This window comes from Wolffia australiana, chromosome 16 (assembly GCF_029677425.1).
Source record: "Wolffia australiana isolate 7733 chromosome 16, ASM2967742v1".
Taxonomy (NCBI): Eukaryota; Viridiplantae; Streptophyta; class Magnoliopsida; order Alismatales; family Araceae; genus Wolffia; species Wolffia australiana.
Window position 1 is genome coordinate 2,145,853 of NC_135850.1, and position 24,664 is coordinate 2,170,516.

Consider the following 24,664-nt stretch of genomic DNA (forward strand, 5'->3'; position numbering starts at 1 on the left):
TGACAATGGAAATTCTAGTCCTTAGTAACATAAAGATGTTTTTTATTTTTAAAGCTTATGTTTTCATCTGAACCTAAAATGAGAGATATTCATGGAGTAAAAAAGATGATAATTTAATTCAAGTAGAAATGCATAATGCGGAGGGAAGATTGGAATATTGAAGACACAAGATGAAATCCCAAAACGTTCTCTATTAAAATCTAGCGTCCCTCTTCAAAGATATGCCTCAACAAACCTCCACAGCTTAATCTGAATGCAGAATGCAGAGGAAGCATTCAAATATTAAATAAGATAAGAATGTAGAGGAAGAATGAAGAAATTGCAATCGATAGGAAGAGATTCTGAGAATATGACTTGATTTTTTTAGCGTTTGATCTAATCTAAACATTGGGCAGGTTTGAACAATTCAATCTTAACCTGTTGCACAAAAATTGAATCCAAATCAAATTGACCCCAGGTCTCATCGATGTTCAGATTTGATCTTTCAAATGCTCGATCTGATTGAGCATTCAAACGAGCAATGTGAATCCCTGATCCCTAATCATCATCTATCATATCACTGTGCCCTGCCATCAATTTCCAAAAGAGATACCTTTTTGATTGCGTAAGGCTGGGTTTGAACTCAAATCTTCCCATATGGCATTAGCATTCTTGACAAGATGCTCTGCAGAATCATTAATCTGGGTGCCTTATAAATATATATATTACTAAGTGCCTGCCTCTCTTAGACGTGCCTGCCTTCTCTCTCATGCCCATGCTCACAGTTGTGCCCACTTACTACCATGCCTTTGCTAATGGTTTCCTTCCTGTCTATGCCCCTGCTTGAACTAACCTCCTCTCCCTTTGCCCCTACCTACTTGGCCTTGGTGATAACACACTAGTTATTAAGTACATTTCATGAGTTTTGTTTGTTTATTTCCATTCATTTATTATATAGCCATGTTATCAAACCTATAATAATTGAATCTACCTTTCATAGTGATATTATCATTTCATGGAATATTTCTTATTTTGCATATTTTTTCTGACAATATATTCTTAAGGAAAACAATTTTAAGTCTAAATATATTCTCTATAACTTTTTGACGATAAAGTCATATAGATATTATGTTTTTAAGTTAAGATATATATATATCTCATATTTTATGAATCATGATTTTATTTATTTGAATTATTCTTTAATTGTTTCTAATATTATTTTCCATCATGCCATGTGTGGCCTTTGGGTTTTACTTGAATGATGGCCCATTATGTTGTCAATCAATGATTAGCACTTGTTATCATTATGAAATAATTCCATTATGGTATCAAAAATCACAATGCCATAGTGGTCAATATTTAACTCAGAATTTTTGTTATTTTTCTAAAGTACAAAGTGTTGTGTTCCATTAGAAAAAGGTTGGCGGGGTAAATCAATGAAGATGTAGGAAACATGGAAAATTATTTCTGAGGGATATTTTGAATAAATTAAGCACGTGAAACCCCCAAAGTGATGGGGGGCACTAAAAGAGAGAGAATATTTACAAAGAATCAAAATCTTTGTTTTGGGACAATTCAAACCTTCAAATTAGCAAAAAAAATAAAAGCCCAATCAAAGTGAAAATTCGAGGGAAGCTTTATCTATATGCACCATCCATCCATGTCCCTTGAGCTATAATATGAGTTGTTGAACATTACGACTACGACAACTGTCCTTGAAATTTCTTCATGTATTAGTAGGAATTTAAAGTGATCGAGTTGAGAGATCCCTCAAGTTCATCATGGTGTCATGGATGATTGAGAAGAAGTAACAAAAGATGAGGATCTTATCTGCATCTGCAATCTGTAATCTTGGAGGAACATAATGATCTAAGCTAAGTATCCTTGTGTTACATTATTTCGTCTTCATGATCACTAATGAGACAGATTTATATCTCCATTCTATCACATCATTTGTATCACATCTATCACCTCTTAAGCAATTCCATATAACTCTACTTCATCACTCTGCCATTTTCACACTTACAGAATATCTATATATCCATACATAATTATATCTATCTGTATTCAATTTCTTGTCTCATCATCATCACTTTATATCACTTACCCCCACTTCTAATTCTGTCTTTATATCACTATGTCTTCTCCTCTGTCTGTCATATTAATATTTTTCATATCCTTAGAATCATTATACATTACTGTCCTACCTCAAGATTTCCTTTAGAATCTCGGATTTTATAAATATCTCTTGTGACATCTTGAATCACCAAAAAGTAGTATTTAATTCCAAATCATGTCCTGTGAAGACACTACTAATTCATCTCTAACTAGACATATTTCAATTGAGTGACAATTTTAAAAGTTTTATTTATTAGAAGCAAAATATTAAATCACACAATAAAGAATTTTGTTGGATATTTAATAATAATTATACTCTAAAAATGAGATTATTTTTTTGTATTATAAGAAGGTTCAAGCTTGGAGCATGTAAATAAAATGCCAAACTATGGGTTTTGATGAATCTTCAAAGTGGATTATGCAAATTCAGCTCTTACTCAGTATATTTAATTAAGTTCAGACATGTTTATTCCTATCAGGGGTCAAGCATACGATGATAAGCAACATATTGGGAATAATAAAAGGATTAATTTTACCTTTTATGGCTTATGAAGTGAATGAAAAGGTTGAAACTCTGCCAATTTCCTACCGAAGCAGTTATTTTGTTTTATTGTCTTCCATAGTAAATGGATTTGAGTGTAGTTACTCCAAAGCTTTTTTATGCACCCTTAATTGTGTGTATAAGGCCTATATTATAGTGTATATAACTTTGATTATAAGGATCAATTTCTGGTCGCATAGCTTCATAATAATTTTGTAATTCTTCTGCATAATTTATTTAATAATTTTGTGAAAGTTATACACTTGCCCCTTTCAAATTCCTAAACATGGGAAGACCAAGCCTTGATTTGAATCTCTCATCTCCCTTGGGGAAAAAAATCACTACAAAGGGTAAACATCAGATCTGGCCTTCTGAAGAAATTTAAAGGATATTTTTTGAGATATTTTAAAGCAACATTTTTTTCCAAATATCTATCCAACCCCGATTGTTCAGTATCATATTTTTTGGTGCATATTTGAAGAAGTTAAAAGGATAAAAAAGGATAAAAAATGGTGCCTTATAATTCATTCTATTAAAAAACCCAGTCAGAAGATCATCATTGGGAGATTGCTGCTAATCAATTTTGAATTTTGTTAACAATAAACTTATTTCTAACGTTTTTACAATTCCATAAACTCTAAGACCGTGCCATTGGATGCAGGTTTAAAGAAGTTGTAATCAGAGAAAGATTGTATCTTTTGTTTGAACATCATCATTTGGAGAGTTCTGCAATTGTTTTAAAATTTTTAGTGAACACAAAACTTACTCACATTTATAAAGAAACATATTATCTAGAATCATGTCACTTTATACAGAGTTGAAGAATTTAAAATATAACAAAGAAGAGCATTTACAAATCACTGAGAATGGGAAAAAAAATTGTAATTTAATTTTTGTGACATTCAGTAATAGAATCATCAAGAAATCAACTATGTTTTATGTCAGGTTTCACTCATTTTGTGGATATTTATTCCTATTTTTTGTGCCGTATGTTGAATGTTATTGCCTTGATTTCCACACACCTTCAACTTGTTGTGAGTTTCAGCTGAAGAAGTCTTAAATCTACATCAAAATACAAGAGGATACAGACAGATAAAGGCGAAACTAAATGAAAAGAGTCATTTGATAGGTAAAAGGATGTAATATTGAACCATCTTGTCATCAACGGTTAAATGTTCAAACTATTTCCCATCGAAATCACTTCACTAATTATTTCTTGATGAACATCTGAAAAAATATTTTTCTGAAATCATCTGCATATCTATGAGTATTTGGATTGACTAAATATATTAAACTTTAAGTGTATGCTAGTAGACTTTGCGGTTCAACTAGGAAAAGGCTTTGGTGGTGGTAGAAGAGAAGGTTTTGGTGGTTGAGTCAAAGGAGGTCAAGTATCTTCACTCTATGGAAAAATTTTATGGTCACGGACCATACAGCTTAGCCAACATATTATTTTTATTGGTATTCTGGTTAAACATTATTTATAAGTATTTTTATTGGGGGGAAGTCACAAAAACTTTGTTATGGTTTCTCATCACCTGGGGTTGGATACCCCGGGGCACCATTAAGGACTAGCCTAAGCTGTATAAAAAATTAACTCAATCTCCTATCCTCTATCTGATTTGCTATAGAGGTCAAATGTATTTCACATGATCTACTACACTGAAATGAATCATTTACTACATTTTATAAAAAATAATATTCTTTTGGAATAATGAGTCCCTATCAAATAGAATTACTTGAATTCTATCAAGGATCCAATGAATACCTAGATAAAGCATTGGAATAACTAAAAGGGTTAAGTAGGAAAAGTGAACACCATGTCATTGAGGATATGAAAATCAATCAAATTTTTATGCCATTCTGAAAGATAAGGACATGGATATGATTTATTCTGATAGTAAAGGTACGTTTATGCATGAATTTAATGTAAAACTTTTAATAAAAATATATTTTAACTCATGAAATTATTTTATTCGAGATTATGATGTCTGAAATGTAGGTAAAAATACAAAGAATTGAAAAATTCAAACTACTGCTCGATGTATTGAATAACTTTTGGATCTGGTATCTGAAATAATCACAGTTTACAGTGAATTTGTAAGAGAAAAAGAGCATAATAGAAAATTTAGCCTTCTCAAAGAGAGTAATTTTGAAATTTTCCACTAAAAAATATTTTATAATAAATAAATATGAGAAAGAGTATGCCTACAATTTAAATTTTATTTTCTTTAAATTCCTTCTGGATATTCATTAGTTTAGTTTAAATAAGTTTATCAAAGGGAACAATTGGAGAACTTTTAGTTATTTTTAAAGAAGTGCATGAATAAGTTTACAATAGGAATTTCAAGAAAATTTTGACACGATAGAAACATATTTTTCTTTTCCCAATGAAGGCAAATCAAAAGATTTTAATTTCTGATCAAATATTCAAAACCAAATGAAACAAAATCAATATCTCCACTGTCATTGACGTTTAGTAGACTCTTAATTTAGTGTTCTTAATAATAGAAGGTAAAAAATATGTTTCTGACAATAAGAGAAAATTTATATGGGAGAATAAAATGAAAAGAAAATATTGAAATTGTGATAGTCCCTAAAATGAAGCACCAAATGAGAAAATACTTTATACATTTTTAATAGGTCAAGACTGAATCCATGCATTTATGAATATTGAAATTTTATAACCTAATGTGATTTCAAAAATCACAAATTTTCATAATCTCCTTAATATTTATAAATAATCCCATTATTATTAATATATTCTAATCTTCATCTCCCTCTTTAGCTTAGATACTACAATCTGAACTTCTTTTTGGTAATGAAGAGAAGAGGCTGTAAAGGATTATCAATTAGAGGCTACTACTATGATAACATATTCTTTAGTCTGTTATTCATTTTAATGATTGTGCATCCTTAAATGTTTGAAATACACGATAAGGTATATATTCATGATTAAGACATCTCACTTTTAATAATTTTGGTACGCACCTGAATCACACACCATTAGACTAGGAAAACATGATGGTCGAAATAGACATACATATCTACATTAAATATTATACTTGAATTAATGGATTATTTTTAAACAGCTTAAATTTATAATAATAAAAATTAAATACTTTTTATAGTTTGAAGAATGTGGTCTTAGATGTATGAATAATTTTATATGATTTTTTAAATTTAAAGTTATGCAGGAAACTCAATAACTGGATTTCCCTTTTGTGTCTGATAAATTGATTGACAAAGATATGAGTTTGTCAATACGAAATTAAAGCAGGTACTATGTCTCATATTTTCTTATATTAAATGCATTGAAATGTTGTTTTTAATTACCTACTTTCCCTGTCAATTTGAAAATCCATAAAGGCAGATAAAGGCCTAATTTTTAAACTCCCCTCTCTCCTTCTCTTGGTGAAAACTCACAGTATTAAGATGAAGCATCAGATCTGCACTTTTGTAGAAATTTACATACTGTTTTGGAGAAATATTTCAAGACTAATTTTTATGTTATGTTAACCCAAATCCATAGGGTTTTGAATCATGTTCTTTGGTGCAGGTTTAAGGAGGCTTCAAGGAAAAAATAGTGCGCCTAGGACTCATGTCGTTAGCTAGCTTGGTATGAAGATCACCATTTGGAGATAACAGCTACCTGGTTTTAGTATTTTCTGACATAAAATTCATTAGTAACATTCATCAAAATCCATATCATCTATCATTATGCCAGTTAATGCACTTCTAAATAAATTTAGAACAGAAAAGGATTGTGTCCCAGATTTGAGTCATTAGCAACCTTGATCTGAATATCATTGTTTAGAGATATCCACCAATCATTATGATATTTTATGGAGCATAAAAGGTATTTGTAACCTTTAGAAGACTCCAAAGCATCTAAAATAATTCCATTGGAAACAGAATGAAACATGTTACATGAAAAAATTGGAACCTCAAAAGATCACTAAGAAAATAAATTAGGGGAAATTCACTCAAATGATCATCAAAAATTAAATCCTGATTATTCTCTAGTTTTTACTTATTCAGTGGATATTTTATTGATATTTTTTTGTGCAGTATTTTGAAAGTCACAAGCAACATAAGGACACATGTAGAAGTGGTGTGGCGAGGTTTTAGACAAAGAATCTTGATTTACCTACTCCTTTGGTAGTTGTGAGTTTATCATGGGAAAGCTTAAATGTAGATTAACATACAAATGAATATAATAAGAAGAAAAGAATATAATCAGGAGATAGGAAAAACCAATCTATATCAAACCATCTTGTTCTAACTAACTGAATAATCCAAATATTTTCCATTGAATAAATTCACTGATTATTTTGTATTGAGTATCCTTAAATATATATCTCTTTGAAATTATCTGCATTTATACGAGTATTTGAATTAACTAAATGTATAAATTTTATGCATATTCTAGTGGAGTTTGGGGGTCTCCTAGGTTAAAACTTTGTAGGGCCGAGTTGAAGGAGCTTAAGCATCGTTTATTCATGAAAGAATTTTGGGATCAAGGATGACTGAGCTTAATGGATTGATTAAGTCAAATTGATCCATGATTAATGAATCTATGACCAATATATGCTTAAATAAATAAGTTTTCCAATAGGCAGCATTAGTATATTGGAGTTATTAACAAGACTGGTAGATGGACCCAGAAGGTCACACACAAAAAATATTGGAAGTCATGAAAAACTAATAAATAATCATAAACAGGAGGAAGCCCCAAAATAAATCACACATGCCCACCTTTCTTCTTTGTCATTTCACTAGACATCATCCCTTCGTGGTGCAAATAAAAATATGATGAGAGCCTCTCTAAATCCATTATCACGCTTAGGGAGTAGAACATAAGGTGATTTGATTTGAGCAGGACTTCATGGATACATCATAAGGCTGGATATTTAAACAGGTGAAAAATACTCAATCAAGGATTAATTTGGTTGAGGATTTGACTCCACACAAAGGTGATTCGATCATGGGTTTTCACCTTTATCTTTGTAGAGATTCATTCCTTCATGTTGCCAATTTCATCAGCTTGAATAATATATACAGATTGTTGCATGGGCACCCAAACTCGACTATGTCATCATCAAACAAATAATCAGTTAGAAGTGAACAATAATATGATACTTGCAAATGTGTTTCCATATACTATTGTATATAAAACATTAAAATTTAATGAAAGAGCTGGAATACAACACTTGTTGAGCTGTTTCAAAGCTATACCATTCACAAAATTAAGTATTCAAGAACTTTGTCCTATAGCTGAACGAGGTTCAAGAACTCAAGAGTGAATGGCTAAAAAATGCTTCAACCTAAATGGAAGAAACCAAGGCCCTTCATGGCAGGTCAATGACAAGTAAATATTTTGTTTGCAATAATGATATTTGGGTACATAATTAGAAACTTATGAAGCCTCCAGAAAACCAAGCAAGAAGTCACAACGTAAAAGTAATCATTGTTCCATAATTTAGTATATTTTTAATATTCCACTTTTCTTGAGTTGTGGGATATTTAAAAAATTTTAATCACTTATTAAGTTTTTTAAGCTTTATTCCATGACAAAGTTTTCTAGAGAGCTCTGATAAAAAGAACCATGTTAAAAAATCAAGTTAGGTATCCCTATGTTTTGTCTCAAATTTATTAATACGATTTCTATATTTGAGGGTATCCGTCCCAAGGTGAATGGCCCCAAGAAAATCACTTGGAAATAGGTCTGAACAGGGATACCAAAAAAAAAGGAAAAAGTTGACAAAACTTTATCATCCTCCGCCCCGCAGTCCTCCACGGAACAACGCCCCTTGTCCTACTTTGACTTGGCCCCAGAGCCTTCTTCTCATGACACCTGAAGCCTTAGCCTGACTGAATAAAAATATCTAGAAATAACAATATATTTCTGAACGATAGGTATTCTTCCTCAGCAACACAATACATAATCACTCAAGTAGTATTCAAGACAAGTTTCATGTATTTCATTAAAATTCTTCTTAGATAAAACATTACAAACATAATTCTGACTTCCATTTAACAATACATCCAGTTTGTTGTAATTATTTCCTCATTTCCTCTTCTCCTCCACGTTTCTCTTTAGATGTAATTCATTGATTCGTGTTTGACTTTTGGTGCATAAAACTAAACTATGTTCTTCACTCCTGGACAAAATGAGAGGATTCTACTTGGTATGGCATTTTAACATGCTTAAAAAAAACTGCTATCTATGGAAAAAATTAAAACTTGAATCCACTTAATCTCTAGAGGTCAATCTTTCCACGTTCTCAGTCAACCGCCTGATTATTCTGCGTCCAAGTTCAAACCCCTGCAACGCTTTCAAAACTCAGGCAAAAGATGTGCTTCTAGGTTTTAAGAATTTTTATGAATGTTATAAACTATTCATAAGTTAAATAAAATCTCAAAACCAATAAAAAATTATGTTAAAAAAGTCAGTAATGACAATGTCAAGGATGTGTGAAATTGGGAGGCCAGCCTTTTTCCTTTGAATCTTGAAACAGCCCGAAATAAAAACCATGATTCAAAGCTCTATGGACTCAGATTGATGTCTGAAACAAATATTCTCTTTAATCAAATCTGAAAAACTGTTTAAAAATTGCCTCACGGAGTGAAAGAATTATTTTGGACTGCAATACCTGAAGGTAGTAAGTAGGAATTTGACAAAAACTTTAAACAAATCAAATGAGGTAAAGTTTGGATAAATAATTTAACAGTGTTAGATAATATTTTTATCTTCACGTAACATAAAATCCAAGCGCTGAATCAGTTATTTGGGTTGTTCACCACATTTTATTATAACTATGGATAGTTATGTGATCTTCACTGACAATTAGTCAACTAGTTGACTGAAGCCTATTGTGCTCGATCACAACACCTATTGAGGCATGCATTCTTTTGAACATTCATCAAAACACATATTAATATATTTTACGAGATGCCCCTAAAGCTTAGCCTTGAATCTAAACACTAAGAAATTTCATCAGCGTTGCAGACACAATAGGTACATCCATCACAATATCATTTTAAATCTATTAAGAAATTCAGCCACTATGAACGTCTAAAAAAATATAGCTAGCTTTGAGATGTTATATTACATATCTAAGTGCAAAATCTTAAATATAGTTATCTTACGTTTATAATATTTAATTAACCTAATACTCTTCATGATGATATGGATTTAGTTATAATGGTGAGTAAGTCACTATTCTTAGCTTGAAAAGTTATTTACATAATGTTGACCTAGTACTACACTTCTAATTTTGAGTCATTTAACCTCTTAGTAAAATCCAACCTAGATAATAAATTACTAATGGCGGTTAAAATTTTATCTCCCGTGATATTTATTTTTGTAGAGGCACTTGACGTGTTAGGAAAAAGTATTACAGATTTTTGTTCACTTTAATAATATAGTGTAAATATTTGAAGCGTTCAAAAGAACATGTAAATTTCTAGATTAATTTTGGTATTCATTTTATTAACATTGATGATTAGTGAACTAAAAATTTTAAATACTATACTCTGAAATACCAATGCATATCTCCAGGAGAACGTTTGGATGCCTCAAGAACTTTTGATGGTAAAAAAATCACAAGATTACTAGTTACTTTATACTTGCTGGATGTAAAAAAATTTACCACATATATTTACGAATATCTATGATTATCTATGATTTTGATGGAATATCTATGATTTTATTGTGAGGTTTCAAGAGAGTTTTAATGGGGATCATTTTTTCCCTCAAATGGGAAGCAATTATTGAATAATGGGAATATGTAAGACTCAACATTAGTTGATAGTGACATAAAATTTTTAATATTTAAATAAAATTAAAAATGTAAAAATTGAAGATAAAAAATTTGGCTTACTATAATAAGGTAGGATGTTTTAAAATGAAACACATTTAGGTCAATAACATCTTAAAATTTAAAATAGTTTCCAAGAATTTTAGGTATCTTTTGTTTTTTAATTTTATTCATTTATTTACAATTTTTATGTACTGAAAACCTAAAAAAGTATTTTTACATACACAAAATATATTATTTAATTGTACTCAGAACTTAAACATATTTTCCAAGACTTTCAAGTATCTTATACTTATTTATTGATACAAAAATGCTTTGAATAATAAATATATTTGTATAAATATGTATCAATTGATTTTAAAATATATAAAATTTACTTATCCCTAATTTTTACAAATAAGTTTGATTTTTATTTGCAACTAAATTACCTCTCATATTGAATTACTATTGAACCCAGTAATGTTTTTGGATTTCAGAATAAGTAATAATAGATGATTATATTAATTTCTATATTCAAAGAGAGTTTTACATAATACATATTATGCTGTATTCAAAGGGAGCTATTTTATGCTGGATAAAAGTTCCAAATTCTGATTGCATTTTTTATGTTAAATATGAGGATGACAGAATTATTAATCATAGCTTATTTTTTAACAAAAGACATAAATTTTCATTAAATATAGGATTTAATTTTTATAATAAAATTTATAAAATAACTTAAAACTAAAAAAACCAAGAGTAATGATGGAACTACGTACATGAAATATCAAGATGATATTTTTAGTCGGATATTCGTACATATATTTGGAATGAAAAAACTTAAAAGAATAATTGACTTTGAAATTCACCTAGATCAAATCATAATATATAAGGAAAATTTGACTCATATTTTATAAAAAAATATGACAAAAAATGAGTCAGAAAATGAACTATAAAAAAAGGTGAAGTAAATTATTCACAGTTGAAAATTTTTTATTCAAATCTAGAAAGAGTTATTTCAAAAGGTGGACAAAAAGATTATCTTTCAAGGCGACCCCTGAGTCACGTCACCACTTATGTAAGTGGAGGAGACGAGAGAATAGAAGGGGAACATTTACATAATTTTATGAATTAAAATGATACAAGTAACATTGTATCATTTTTATTCAAATTTTCTTTGTCATTCTATTTATTCAAATTCTATTTGTCATTCTATTTCTATGATCCCGTCATTGTGTCAAGCCTCCATTCTAGACACCCTAAATTTGATCGGTCATTTTTTTTTGACACACTTAGTTGCTTTTATGTTGTAGCCCAAGGCGGAAAGTTTTGAGAAAAATAACAGAAACTCTTGTAAAATTATGATTACATGGAACTTCTAACAGTGAGCTGATCGTTTGATAAAATCTGTCAGAAATCACTGTATAATTGAGGAAGTAAATAAACATATATTGAGGTAATTGACATGTTTTCAGGCTTGTATTTTCAGGAATGATCGAGAATCTAATTTACTATTATAGGGACATTAATTATCTCAATTCATTAGCTGTCAGGTACACATTGCTCAAGTGTCATTTAAGAGCACGCTTGTTACTCTAACCTTACGAGTTAAAACAATATTAATGCCTATTCATTTTACTGACAAAACCAGTACATCAAACGCAGCTTGTTTTAACTTAGCTCACCAGATCTCAACCACCTTCAATCCCTATTCGGCACACCTAGCCCCAAATAAACAAACGCCCTGCAATAGTCATTCCCCAACTTGGACTCGCGTATTTTGCCCATTAAACATAGGACCCTATTACGATGAGAATGTCGCTTACCAAAAGAATATTTGAACTCTCTCCCTTGGGCTTTGTATACCCATCAGAGGAGGGCTCCGTCTTTCCAGGGGATCTGTGGAGGACCACCATGTGAATCTGTTTTGAACTTAGAAAATAAATAATAAAAAATGTACCCCGTATATGACTCATAGACCATGACTCATGGTATTAGATTCTAATTCAAATTAGCAAGCAGCTAGACATACTTGATTCAGAATGGACGCACAATTCAAGTAAAGACATAAATGCTACAGAAGGAAGTGTGCCAGTGTAATCTCAGTCCGACTCCAGATAGAGGCGACTGGATCCTAGTACGCGAATGACTAGTTGATTGTACAATTTTTCAGCGAGAAATATAATGCGGCCTTTGAGAAAACCCTTCTTGCAATATGTTGATACTTCCTCATATTCTTAAAATTCTACTTTCTTGCTGGAGTGTAGAAATCTAATAGTCATCTCAAAGATGACGCCAATCGATGAAGAACCAATTTTTATAAGGTAAATCCGCATACTTTTTATACAATACTAGCCTGTCTAAATATTAAGAAAAAAAATTCTTTGCAATTAGATCAGCATTCAAGGTCCGATTTGGGGACAAAACTAATACTTTTCCTTTCACATTTTTGAGTTTCTGTAAAAGTTTACGCGACACGATTCTTAGAGCGATGCGTACGTCGACGAGTGAACCTTGACAAAGTAAATTGTTTGCGCACTTCAATATCTCCCGCATCTGGGTGAATCTGGAGGCCATGAATTTCCGGTTAATATTTTTTCTTACATTCGTCAGGGTGTTGTGCCGGGTTGGTAGCAATGTCGAGATACAAAGACATGATTGTTGAAAATAATACTTCTGCGTCATCCATATCAATTCAAAATAGGAAGCTTTCGACGTTGAAGATATTTCATAGTTTCGTTGTTTTCAATTTTATATTGGTCCATGGCAAGATATTTCATAATTTCGTCGTTTTCAATTTTAAAATAAGATATTGAAATTCATTTTTTGAGCAAGGCAATTGGTTTTCCGGCGTCAAAACATGATTCTTAGTCTACTTTTTGATTTTTTCTAGAGAGAAACAAATGCGAAGCATACAGATCGTCAGTCATCTCATGGCCCACTTTGATGAATGTTTGATATCAAGGAAAGTGAAAAAGATCAGGATAAGCGAAGCGGCAGAAATTGTCCATGTCAAAGGGAAAATGGAGGAGATGAACTATATTATAGAGATTGATTATCGGATATGATCTCTCAGCCATTTGTTCACAAAGAAAATCAAATATACTACACATAACGATGTCACATCCTCAAAAGATTTTCGTTTCGTGTTTGTTACGGGTCCAAAATTTTTCTGGATCTCAAGTTTGCATCAAACGCAACTAGGATATGTAGACAGCGATTTGTTCCGACGAAGGTGACCGGTGGCTGAGGGTTGTGTAGATCTACAAGATAAGGCACAAGATCACGATCAATATCTTTATCACAATAAGCCACTTGGTTCTCTTTGTCAGCGTCGCCGACATCCCGTTGTGTAACTTAATTTATGAGATCTCTTTTGATGAAGGTTGACCTTTCTGACAAACAATCAATTCTTTTGAAAGGGAGCATCAAGAGACGTATGAACCTTTTCTATGATGCCCTTCTAGTTAATACATGCTACGTGGACAAATAATCGATGAGTATAATTGATTTTGAATTGAATGCTTATCCAACAATTACGTTTTGCAATTCCCCTTAAATTGTTTTCTATGGTAGGGAGATATTTGTGTTTGTTATGATTTGATTCATTAGTCTGAATTATAAGACTACTGACGCCACGCCAGAAATGAGAAATATACGAGAAGGTAGAGTAATCAATAATATGCCGTCACATGGTGCGTTCTTTTATAGAAAATTAGGTTGCCAAGTAGGCCTTCTCCTACTCCACCTTTCCTTGATCTCTGGGCGGACTACGAAGACTGAGTGGGCGATAATTCGCGTTCAACATGAATTGTATCGTGCAGTGACAGCGCAGATCGGTCCCGCGAACCCTTTTAGGCAAGCCGTGATCATTTCTCCCAGTCAGACACCTTCCCGCGGCCGCAAAGAGTTATACGTGTCGTTCACAGGACCGGCCACCGGTGTCAGCTTCCGACAGAGAAGCCCCACTTCGGTGTGAATTCCCTTATTCTCAAAGAAAATCCATCGACATGGTCTGACATGGGAAGACGTACATACCCTGAAGAGCATGCTTGGATTATTCGGGCGACTGTGCAGATTATCCAACTCACAGTTGGTAGCCACGCCGTTCGGCGAAGGGTGGGTAACTTAGTTTTTTTTTTATGGGTTGAAGGGAGTGTGATTTTGGGCGAGGGACCGCGGGGAGAAAGCCAGAGAAAGATTCAAGAAGGCGGACGGCGCAGCGCCGAGAGCTGCATTATCTTCGCTGTGCTCAGGGACCAGAGAGCTACGGGACCAAAGAGGCAATTGGAGGGGTAGGAAGATGCAAGGACATGCGTAACCTGTGCGGTGCAAGTGGCCATATTTGCCGGTAAGCGGGCTTGGACTCTAGCTGCTGCGGCTCTTTACGCTCTGTGAGGATGAAGATCCGCCCTACCGCTCTAACTGGCCCAGCTGGACCACCTCGAGAGCTCTTCCCCAATCTTTAACTTCGTCGCGGGCCCGTGCATTATGAGTTGCGGAGTTGACGCAGTAACTGCGTTATTATTTCGCGGCATGGTGTGGCAAGCGCGGTGCAGAGCTCCTAATTACCCCTTTCATTGACGCTCCCATTGATGCGCGATGGCGAAACATGTCCTCATCGAAGTACGTCTCTCCCGCTCTCTGTGCGAAGAAGTTTACGATTGCTGGGAAACGTAATCTTGGGTTAACAATGAACTCCGGCTGAACTTGATAAATCAGTGGCGTTGGCATTCTCAGCGAGTGATTCGGGAAGATGGGTATCGGTCTGATAATTAGAGCGCAATGATGACCGATCTGATGCTCGGGAAGACCGAGCAGAATATAGTGGTTGCTTCTGGGACAGCCAGATCCAGCGGGTGGATCCCGAATTCCAATCGCAAACTCCTGAAAAGTATTCTATTGTTAGATCTTGTTCACGTAGGTTAGTTTACCGGAAACTACATTTCGTTATTGCGATTATAGAACGCATGACATTGTTGACTGAAGTCGAGGTGTCGTGGTCTGCGTGTATGGTAAGATGCCGGAAGAAATTGACAACCAGTTTAAAAGAAATCCATAATTTGAACTGTAGACGAGGTTTGGTCGTGACCTGGGATTGCGAGAATGATATTGACGGTAGCAGCACGTGGCATGATAGGAAACAGACGTGTTTTGGGTCTATTATGGGCCACGGAATTTTTTCCAGATAATAAATTAAAAATAGATGAAAAATATTATTGCGAGCTGCGAGTAGCATTGAGAAAATGAGTTTGTAATTTTTTTTTTATTTGCTCCCTATTTACAGTTACGATTATAGGAGATTGAAGAAGATTAATCAGCAATTAGGAGGATTCATACCTCAAACTATATCTAATATTCTAACAATCGCGAGAAGGATGTTTTGGGCTGTCCTAGATAAAATATGGGTTCACAAAAGACAATTGATGAAACGAAGTGGGAAAATACCAACGCTGAACGACAGGGTTGAACAGCGATTGCTCCATCCACAGCCAAACAATTAAGCCATACTACGGTTTCGTGTCTTCTGCTGCGGATGCATTCAGACAAGGCGATACCCAGAAGGGCTTCTACCTTGACGAAGGAAGACACTTATGAGACGTTACTATCTTGAAATACCTTTTTCCTTCCCCTATATTTGTTCCTTCTCTATCTAGTCGCGGTGAATATATCTTTCTTGCACTTACTCTTGTGGAACGGATCTGCAGAAGATTGCCACTTGGAGGTATCGATGTCGACAAAAGAGACAAACTAGGGTGACAGGAGGAGTCCTACCGCAGTCCACATTTTAGCTTAGAAGCCATAAACAGTCTCTCTCCAAGCTCTTAACTGTCATCCTCCTCAACTCAGTCCCTTTTGCCTGAAAGCACATGTGAAAAGACCCAATCCCTCTTTTTCTCTCTCTTACTCTCTTTATAGATGCACAAATATCTATCTTTATCTTCCTCTCCATCTCTCTCTTTCGGTGTTTATCATATTTTCCATTTTGCGCACAGTCATCCTCCATTCATGTCCTTGAAACGTGTGGCCCCTGATCTGTTTCTCTGCACAAGAAAATATTGTAAAACTGTAATTTCCCTATTGGCTGCATCAGGTTCGAGATTCTCTCATCTGTGGTCCTACTTAGATCTTCTTCCGACAAGACGATCATACCTTGGCTGAAGACCACCAGCGTTTTTAACGGCGACACACCCATTCCCTTATCGGTCCATGTACTCCACGAAAAATCCAACACCTTTCTCTATCTCTACACCTCCCCCTCCGTAACTCTCTTAATTATGCTATCCATCTATCTATCTCCATCTCCATGACTCCATCTACCCACCGACCTAACCATCAACCCAGTTATTTATTTCTCTATCACCTATCTTATCTTTAAAATCATTCAAGTATGGATGGATCTATCTCTCTTCATGACACAAGTCCCAAAGAACCCGGGACCCTCCGACACCCCCAGTGAAACTACTACATACATCTCGGATCGGATGAGATGGTCGGTTTCCTCGCTGGCACACGAACGTCTGCACCGGCTGACAAACGTGCCAGTCTGCCTAGTCTGAGCAACGGCGAGGGCGGAGCCCCTAGTAAATCCTAAGTACATACCCTTGTCTCTACGCATGGAACTCGGACGGACAGGTACCAGAAGGCGTCCCGTATCACGGGGACCTCGGCAGGGATGCCTCTTCACTCTTAAATAACCGCGCCATCTCTCAGCCCTCAACCGGCCCTCCTTTGAATGAAGCCGCTCTATCTCCTCCCCCTCCATGTGATTACCTTCTTGCTATCAATAGAAGGGAGACTGCTTCCGCGCTGAGTTATATAGATGCGTAGATATATATTGATAGCTCGGCAGATCGATAGACAGACAGATCGTCAGATAGGTGGATACGTAGGTGCATAGATTGGCAGAAGTATGAAGCTACAAGCAGAGCGATAATTAGAGAAAGAGACGCAAATATATCGAAACATAGATTGATGGGTTGATAGTACATAGATCGATAAATATATGCGAAAAGAGATCGACAAATAGGCTTCCTGATAGCGAGATGGAGGGAGAGAGAGAAAGAAAGATGCAGAGAGATATAGATGGATAGACAAATTATATATATATAAAGAGAGAGAGAGAGAGAGAGAGAGAGAGAGAGAGAGAGAGAGAGAGAGAGAGAGAGAGAGAGAGAGAGAGAGAGAGAGAGAGGGAAGAAGCCACTTAAGACAGATGCCCTTGGGAATTTAATGCAAAGGAAGTGGGGCAAGCGAGACTTGCAGGTGGGCAGCTCCATCAGACATCGTTTGGTTGTTTCCTAGCCGTCAAAGGCCAACTGGGGCTCGCGGATAACACAGATAAGAGTGCGGATTAAAGGAGACAGAAAGATAGAGAGAGAGAGGAAAGCGACTGATCCGTGAAGTAGAAGAGGAGAATAGTGGAGTTTGAGGAGGGGATAAAAGACCTTGTGTGGAGGAATAACAGTTCAACTGGTGAGGAACGAAAGAACAAACCCGGGCCCGCCTTTGTCTATACAAACTCTGTCATTATTCTCTCGGACTTTAGTTATCTTTATCTTTTGAACTGTTATTTTATTGCCGAGAACGACGACTCGGTAGCTTAGATGGGGACTCCCCGTATACGGTGAGGATCGCCGAGCCACAAGCACGCACGTGCGAGCGGGAGCTGTCGTCGTCCTCCACCTCCCGCGGGATATCAATAAATTGCTATTTCTGCCGAAGCCCATGCAGACGGCGACGGCGCTGCTGGATCCTGCGGCCCCTTCCCCCACATGCTGGATGCCCTCGCCAGGACGAAATCGAGCTCCTCCTCAACCATTCCCCCTTACGGAAGATTCTTCCCTCTAGAGAGAGAAAGGGTCAAGTTTGGATTTTGCCCAAGAGATAGATAGCCAGACAGACAGGCAGACAAACAGACAGAGAGAGAGAAAGAGAGAGAGAGCATGACGCCACAGTGATCTTCGTCCGTAGCAAACTGAGAAGATGGCTGAAAAATCGTGGACTGATCAATATATGTAAAGAAAGAGGAATTTGGATGGTGTGGGAGCGGGGAGGATGAGGATAAAATCATTCCTTAGTTCCTCCATTTTTTCGGGGATTTTTGAACCGGAGAAAAGCTCTAGAGGAGGACAAGTCTGAACGACAGCGGCAGGTGGGACATCGTTCGACATTTGGACGAAGAAAACAAGGAAAAGGGTAAAGGGAAGCCTCGTGTTTCATCTCTTTCGTTTAGGGTTACCCTCTCTCTCGTCTTCCCCTGGACCACCCTCCTGTGGCACCGATAAAGAAGCCAACTACTATAAAGAAGCCACTACGGCAACCAGTACCTGATAGAGGGGGCTCTCCATCAGTGAGAGACAGTGACGGGCCGCGGGCGTGAGAAATAGAGAGAGAAAGGGTGAGGGAGAAACGTTGCCCATTCCGTTCTCGGCTGACTCCCACGGATGCGCGAAATCTAGACACCCGGAGAGAGAAAGAGTCTTCCGTTTAAGAGATAGAGAGATAGAGGAGGTGATTAGCAGCAGTTCTGGGAATTGGGAAGATGCTTAAAGAAGAGGGGAGACTTGATCAGTGGCGGTGCAGCAGCAGCGATTGTCAGAGGAGTTACGCCAGATGTAGTCAGCGAATACTTCCTTAAACGCCGTGGTGTATTACAGATGTAACCGGGATAAAAAGGGGAGAAAGATAACCCCCATCGGCCATCTTTATCAGCCACCGGCCTTCTTCTGTCATACTCCCCTCCCCCTGCTCCCTCTCCCTCTCCCTCTCTCTCCTCGTCCAGGCTAGAGAGATGAGCGAGAGAGAGACGAGAGACTTCATGAGCGTGGACTCCTTCTCCCAGCTGCCCTTCATCCGCGCGGCGCCGCCCGGCGGGGGAAAGAGCGCCAGCGGCATCCGCCTCTTCGGCATCGAGTTCTCGCAAGAGCCGGAAACGGCGGAGGACGAGACCGCCACCAAGGACACGGCTAGCAATGTTAAAGGGCCCGTCGAGGCCACCCGCAAGTTCGAGTGTCACTACTGCTGCCGCAACTTCCCCACTTCGCAGGCCCTGGGCGGCCACCAGAACGCCCACAAGCGAGAGCGGCAGCACGCCAAGCGCGCTTATCTCCAGTCCGCTATGGCGGCCCAGCACCAGCAAGCCCACGGCTACGGGCTCATGAACTACCACCATCTCGCCTCCATCCCCTCCGCGCCTCGCTTCGGTCTAGACTCGTCTCCTTCTTGGGGCGGCAGCGCTCACGGCGGCGCTCTCGTTGGAGCTCGCTTCTACGGCGGCGCTGGCTCCCAGCCCATCGGTGGCAGCCCTTTGCCTGCGATGTTGAGAGTCCCGCCGGTGCAAGGATTAAGCGGGTTCGGGGCGCCTCAGGGCGGTTTTTCTACTGTTCTTCCTTCGCTGGCAGGCGAGGATTTTAGGGCGGCGGTTGGCGCAAGGATGGAGTTATCCGGCGGCGCCGCCCTCGCCAGGTCAGTTTCATCCATCTCCACGCCGCAGGGCCGATTTTCTTGCGAATCGGCTGCCACAGGAGTGAAGGAACATCTCAGCCTTGATTTGCGTTTGTAATTCGTGTTCGTCGGATGTAACTTGCCCCCGAGTTTCATTTACATTGTTCTTCCTGCGTCCACTCTTTTCCTCTGCTTCTCTGACTACTCGGAAGACAAATCATCTCTTATATCGTGCGAAAGCTCCGAGGAACGCCATATAGAACTGAGATATTTCATTCAGTCGCTGATGATCAAAAGAAATAGTGTTGATCAGAGTGATGTTCAACATGGGATGGCAGCCGAAAGTGATGGAGGACTCGACTTTTCATGGATTTCTTCTTCAAAAGCTGCTCAAATAAGCCGTATAATCGTTGCCCGAATAGATGAACTGATGATGCACAGCGCAGGCTTTAAATTTCTGAGCTCGGCCTTCTTTCTGAATCGAGTATTTACGTCGTATCTTTGGAAACCGAGTCACTTGGCGGAGCTAACGCAGAACGGCAGAGGTGTACGAAATGGGATCCCAAATCCAGTACGAGATTACTGGTGGGTGCCCAGTATCAGTATACTGCAGCGCTTATCTCCTGCATTCCAATTTCCACTCTCTCTCTCTCTCTCTCTCTCTCCCCTTCCTCTCTTTCAGACTTTCAGTCTCTCTCTCTCTCTCTCTCTCTCTCCCCTTCCTCTCTTTCAGACTTTCAGTCTCTCTCTCTCTCTCTCTCATTCTTTGGTGGAATGATGCAAGCCAACACTATCGTCTCAACGATCGTCCGAATGGTTATGGTCCTTCTATCACAGCAAGCTTCTCTCTCTCAATATCCGCAAGTATCTATCAATCTATCTCGCCCTCTACATTCAAGCACCTACATCCAGAAATTTCATTTTGCAAAGATTGGCCACAGCCTGTTTCTAAACTTGAACAGTCCAACTGTCCAAGCATAGAAAGAAGGACCATAACATCAGTCCCTTTTGCCAATTACACAGCTTGACCGAGAGAGAAGAAAGAGCCCTGGGAGATTAACTCGCAGTCGGAGAACTCCCCGGGCTCAATCTTTGGTCGCGGGTGTTAGGCTTTGAAAATGCTTTTATTCGTCGACAAGCGGGAGGTTTAATCAGATGGAAGATACAGTAATCGGGTTTCTCTCATGTACTAAAAGAACCAATTAAGCCATTTCCTCTCCTTTCGCGTTTCTGTCAAGATCGATAATAGTATGCCCTAATCGTGCAAATAGGTTCGTCTACGCAAAACTTCAAGTCCGTCTACGAAAAAATCTCATCGCCACGTACGAGAACATTTGCATCACCCATTTCTTCTCCTTTAATATTTCCGGTTTTCTCTTTTATCCTTTCTGCCCCGTTCGTTATGTCGGCCATGAGTTCTCGGCCTTGGGTTGAAGCCCGGACTAACTCTTCAACATCGCCGACCACGTCTGCGCATGTGATAACTGTTGGTTAAGAGATGTTTCCAGAGCTTGATCTTATCTTGATGAGTTAGGATTTTTGAACGACAGGGAAGAAAACGATGCAGAAGGAACCTAATAGCAGTCATCGTACTCTTACGACCGGGCGCCCTGTCTGATCTTACCCACTTTCGCTTCCTTCTCCTGACATCTTTTCGCTGTAGATTTGTATTTTATAGTTACTCATAAATGCCGAAGCAGCACTCCGTTGGAAGAGTTTCAATCTTCGAATTCTTTGGGAAGAATGAAAAATAGATCTTTTGGTAAAATTTAGAAGTATTGTTATGAATCATCTTGGACCGAATTTGCTGCTTAAATGTGTAGGCAGTTTAGATTATTACATTTGTAAATGCTTGAATAGTCTAACATTCAATTGAATAGCTATGACCGCAAACTCATTATCATGCCTCTTTGAATTCGCCCATGTGCATTCATATCGTCTAAGACTTGAAGAAACTCACTTATACTGTTAAACTGAATGACCCACATCTGGCAGGAGAATTGTTGAATTTCTATCCAGTTATAACCTCTATTTTCTGGTTTGTTCCTTGGAAAACATCTGTAAAATTGGACAACAAAGAGAATACTAGGAGGCCGCCTACGCAGGGATGACACAAAAAAATGGAGAAATATTTCTCTTTTTTTCTTGATTATCCAGAATAAACTTCTATTTTACACTTTCAATACCAATCATCTTGGACAGTTTGGTGCTGTAAGGAGACAGCTGTTTCGATAGTCGTAGGCGTGTGAAACGCTATAATGGTTTGGCATTAAATTTATAAGGGATTGTGCTTAACTCATTATCATTGTCATCATTACCAAAATGTAAGAACCTCATTATGCTACCAATCAAAACCACGCGTCGGACATTAAATTTCTTATTTACTTCCCAGTTACCACCCACGAATTAAAGTTTTTATCCGGGATAATCGTTTCTTTTGCATATCCATATTGTCATCGAATTAGAAAATTGTAAATCGCTAATCCGGGACTCATAATAAAATCAAGTATTCCGGAAGATCAGATAATTCGCAGCCACCTCCAATGCAGCCCTATAAGTGACTTCACCATACTAAGTAAACCCACGATGCCTCTTCCATAAGATTATGTTCATGCACTTGAAATGACTGAACGTAGAGATGCAGCAGAGAGTTAGTGTTAGAAGTAAGTTTCGGGGTAAATCAGGTATTCCATGGACAAGAAGAGGTCAACGCAAATCGTTGATGGGAAGGAGATAGTCCTAGAAACCCTATTCAGTTCCCCGAGGAAAATGATTAAAAAAATACACGCTGTCTGCCTCATCATTAGCTTGTGGGGTTTACCATGCGAACCCTGATGAATATGCCGTGAATTTTCTGCTATTCCAGACCGTTTCTTACCTACACCGGCGCCCCGAGTGGGTGGAGGCTGGGGACCTCCGCCGCCATCGCCGCTTCCGCTGCGCCACTTAGCCGATGATGAATGATGATGGCGCGCATCGCCCGCCTGCTCCCTTATCCTCGGGGTCTGCGGCCTCGGGATCCAGCGTTTAACCCGTTGCAGCAAGAGTTCTCGTTCTTTACTTCTGCTTCTGATCGATGCTTCTGCCTCTTTCTCACTGCTGTTTAGATCTGAACGGAAGAGATCTAACTCAGACAGATCAAAGTGGAGGACTGGTTAGAGAAGCCAAATCCTTCTCGTTTCAGCTTCTTACCGCGTAAATATCCTTCGTGGCTCTCTCTTTAACTCTCTCATTTCACGGTGTTTTGTCGGACTTCCTTGACGTGAAGAATGTTGGGCTGTTGGTAGTGGGTTGCAAGAAGGTCGATCGGTTTTGAAGTCTTGGCGTGGGAATAACGGTCCCCTCTAGTATTTTGAGGTGCCTCCTCGGTCAGGACCTTTACTGTGTCCTTGACTGGTCTGGACTGGCTATGACCAATAATTTCCTTGCACTTATGGTCAAGGAGCCAGTAAAGTTAGAGTCAAAAGTGGAAGTAAAGAAATCAATGTAAAAAAATTTCCTTTACCGTCTCATAGAAAGATCGGATGTGAAGATATGAGAGTCAGTGCAAGTATAGTACCATACAAACAAATTCTATGACGGAAGAATGAAGAATTTCGGACGCCAATTCTTGCACAAAATAGTCATAGTTTACTCTAGAGAAAAAGAACGACCACATTTCTTTGCATCAAGAGATTGTTTTCGAAGACCTCCATCGCCTTTATTGCCTGGGTCCTCGAGGAATACTTTAGAATGTTCATAGAGTCTTACAGTATTTTCCAAAATACATGGTCCGTACATCAAGGGAAATCTTACTAAAGTTTGACACTCGGCAGCTTGCACTGCCACGTCTTTGTGATCATATATTACATAGTTAAAACAAATAACTATTTTATAAAAAAATGCTAACATTCAAAATGATTTTATACTCTCTATCATGAAATAAAAATTCATAGTCCAGTTTTTTCGAACAACATATATATTGCTTGGTTTTACTCCTACCTAGAAAAATGTTTCGCTTGGTTTTACTCCTATCATGGTTAAGAATATTCAAGATACGCTATTCATTTGATTTGTTTCTTGTATAACTGTTTTTTAGTGAAAATCTTTATGTTATGCCTAGGACCGTACCAAAGCAGATTCAGGAATAAATAAGGTGAAGGTTAGCACAAAGTTTTGTCATAAGCTAATACTAGAAACGAAATTACTGTGATCATTAGAAAATGCTTTAGGAGACACTCAAATCCTAGTACTCTTAAAAACAACATTGGATATTTACAACTATCGAATGAAAACTATCAATATTTCCCACTGACAGGAAGACAACATCTGGCAAATGTTGGCTATATTATCTAATCATGCAGGGTGAAGTCAAATACTCAGATTTGGACCAAGAATTTAATCATACGTTTACAAACGAGTGATGAACTGCCGTCATTCAGACAATAATTCTGGTCTCATGATGAAAGAAATAGCATAATGGAACACAAGCCGGGACAGAACACTGGGGCAATGATAAATGATGGATCGCAATCTTACAGCCTTGGACAACAACAAAAGATAGATGAGTTGACACCTTATTGCTTCCGATTCATTATCCTAAAAAATATCAAAGCAATAATTTAAGAATATTATACACATATTTTTTGATAAAAGAAATCACACTCAAATACTGATAAGTTTATCTCCTCTACCCATCCATATCAATTTTTATGTTTCTCTATCTCCATCTATATTTTATATTTTGATGTCCATCTGTTGTTGATTTAGTATCTTTTTTTCTATATAGATGATATAT

General features: G+C 37.3%; 1 protein-coding gene, 1 long non-coding RNA gene and 1 other non-coding gene across 3 annotated transcripts; 2 read left to right on the forward strand and 1 right to left on the reverse strand.

Annotated features, from left to right (window-relative positions):
- Positions 1-18,784: 18,784 nt before the first annotated feature.
- Positions 18,785-20,066, forward strand: LOC144713810 (zinc finger protein GIS-like). Its single transcript, XM_078588503.1, has one exon. The coding sequence runs from the start codon at positions 19,235-19,237 to the stop codon at positions 20,003-20,005; it is 771 nt and encodes a 256-aa protein (XP_078444629.1). The 5' UTR covers positions 18,785-19,234; the 3' UTR covers positions 20,006-20,066.
- Positions 20,067-21,925: 1,859 nt separating this feature from the next.
- LOC144714064 (U6 spliceosomal RNA) lies at positions 21,926-22,030 on the forward strand. The gene has a single exon (XR_013584225.1). It is a non-coding gene; the product is annotated as a U6 spliceosomal RNA (small nuclear RNA).
- A 593-nt stretch (positions 22,031-22,623) lies between these two features.
- LOC144713833 (uncharacterized) lies at positions 22,624-23,267 on the reverse strand. Its single transcript, XR_013584172.1, has 2 exons — positions 23,080-23,267; positions 22,624-22,996 (listed from the first exon to the last, which is right to left on the reverse strand). It is a non-coding gene; the product is annotated as an uncharacterized LOC144713833 (long non-coding RNA).
- Positions 23,268-24,664: the final 1,397 nt, after the last annotated feature.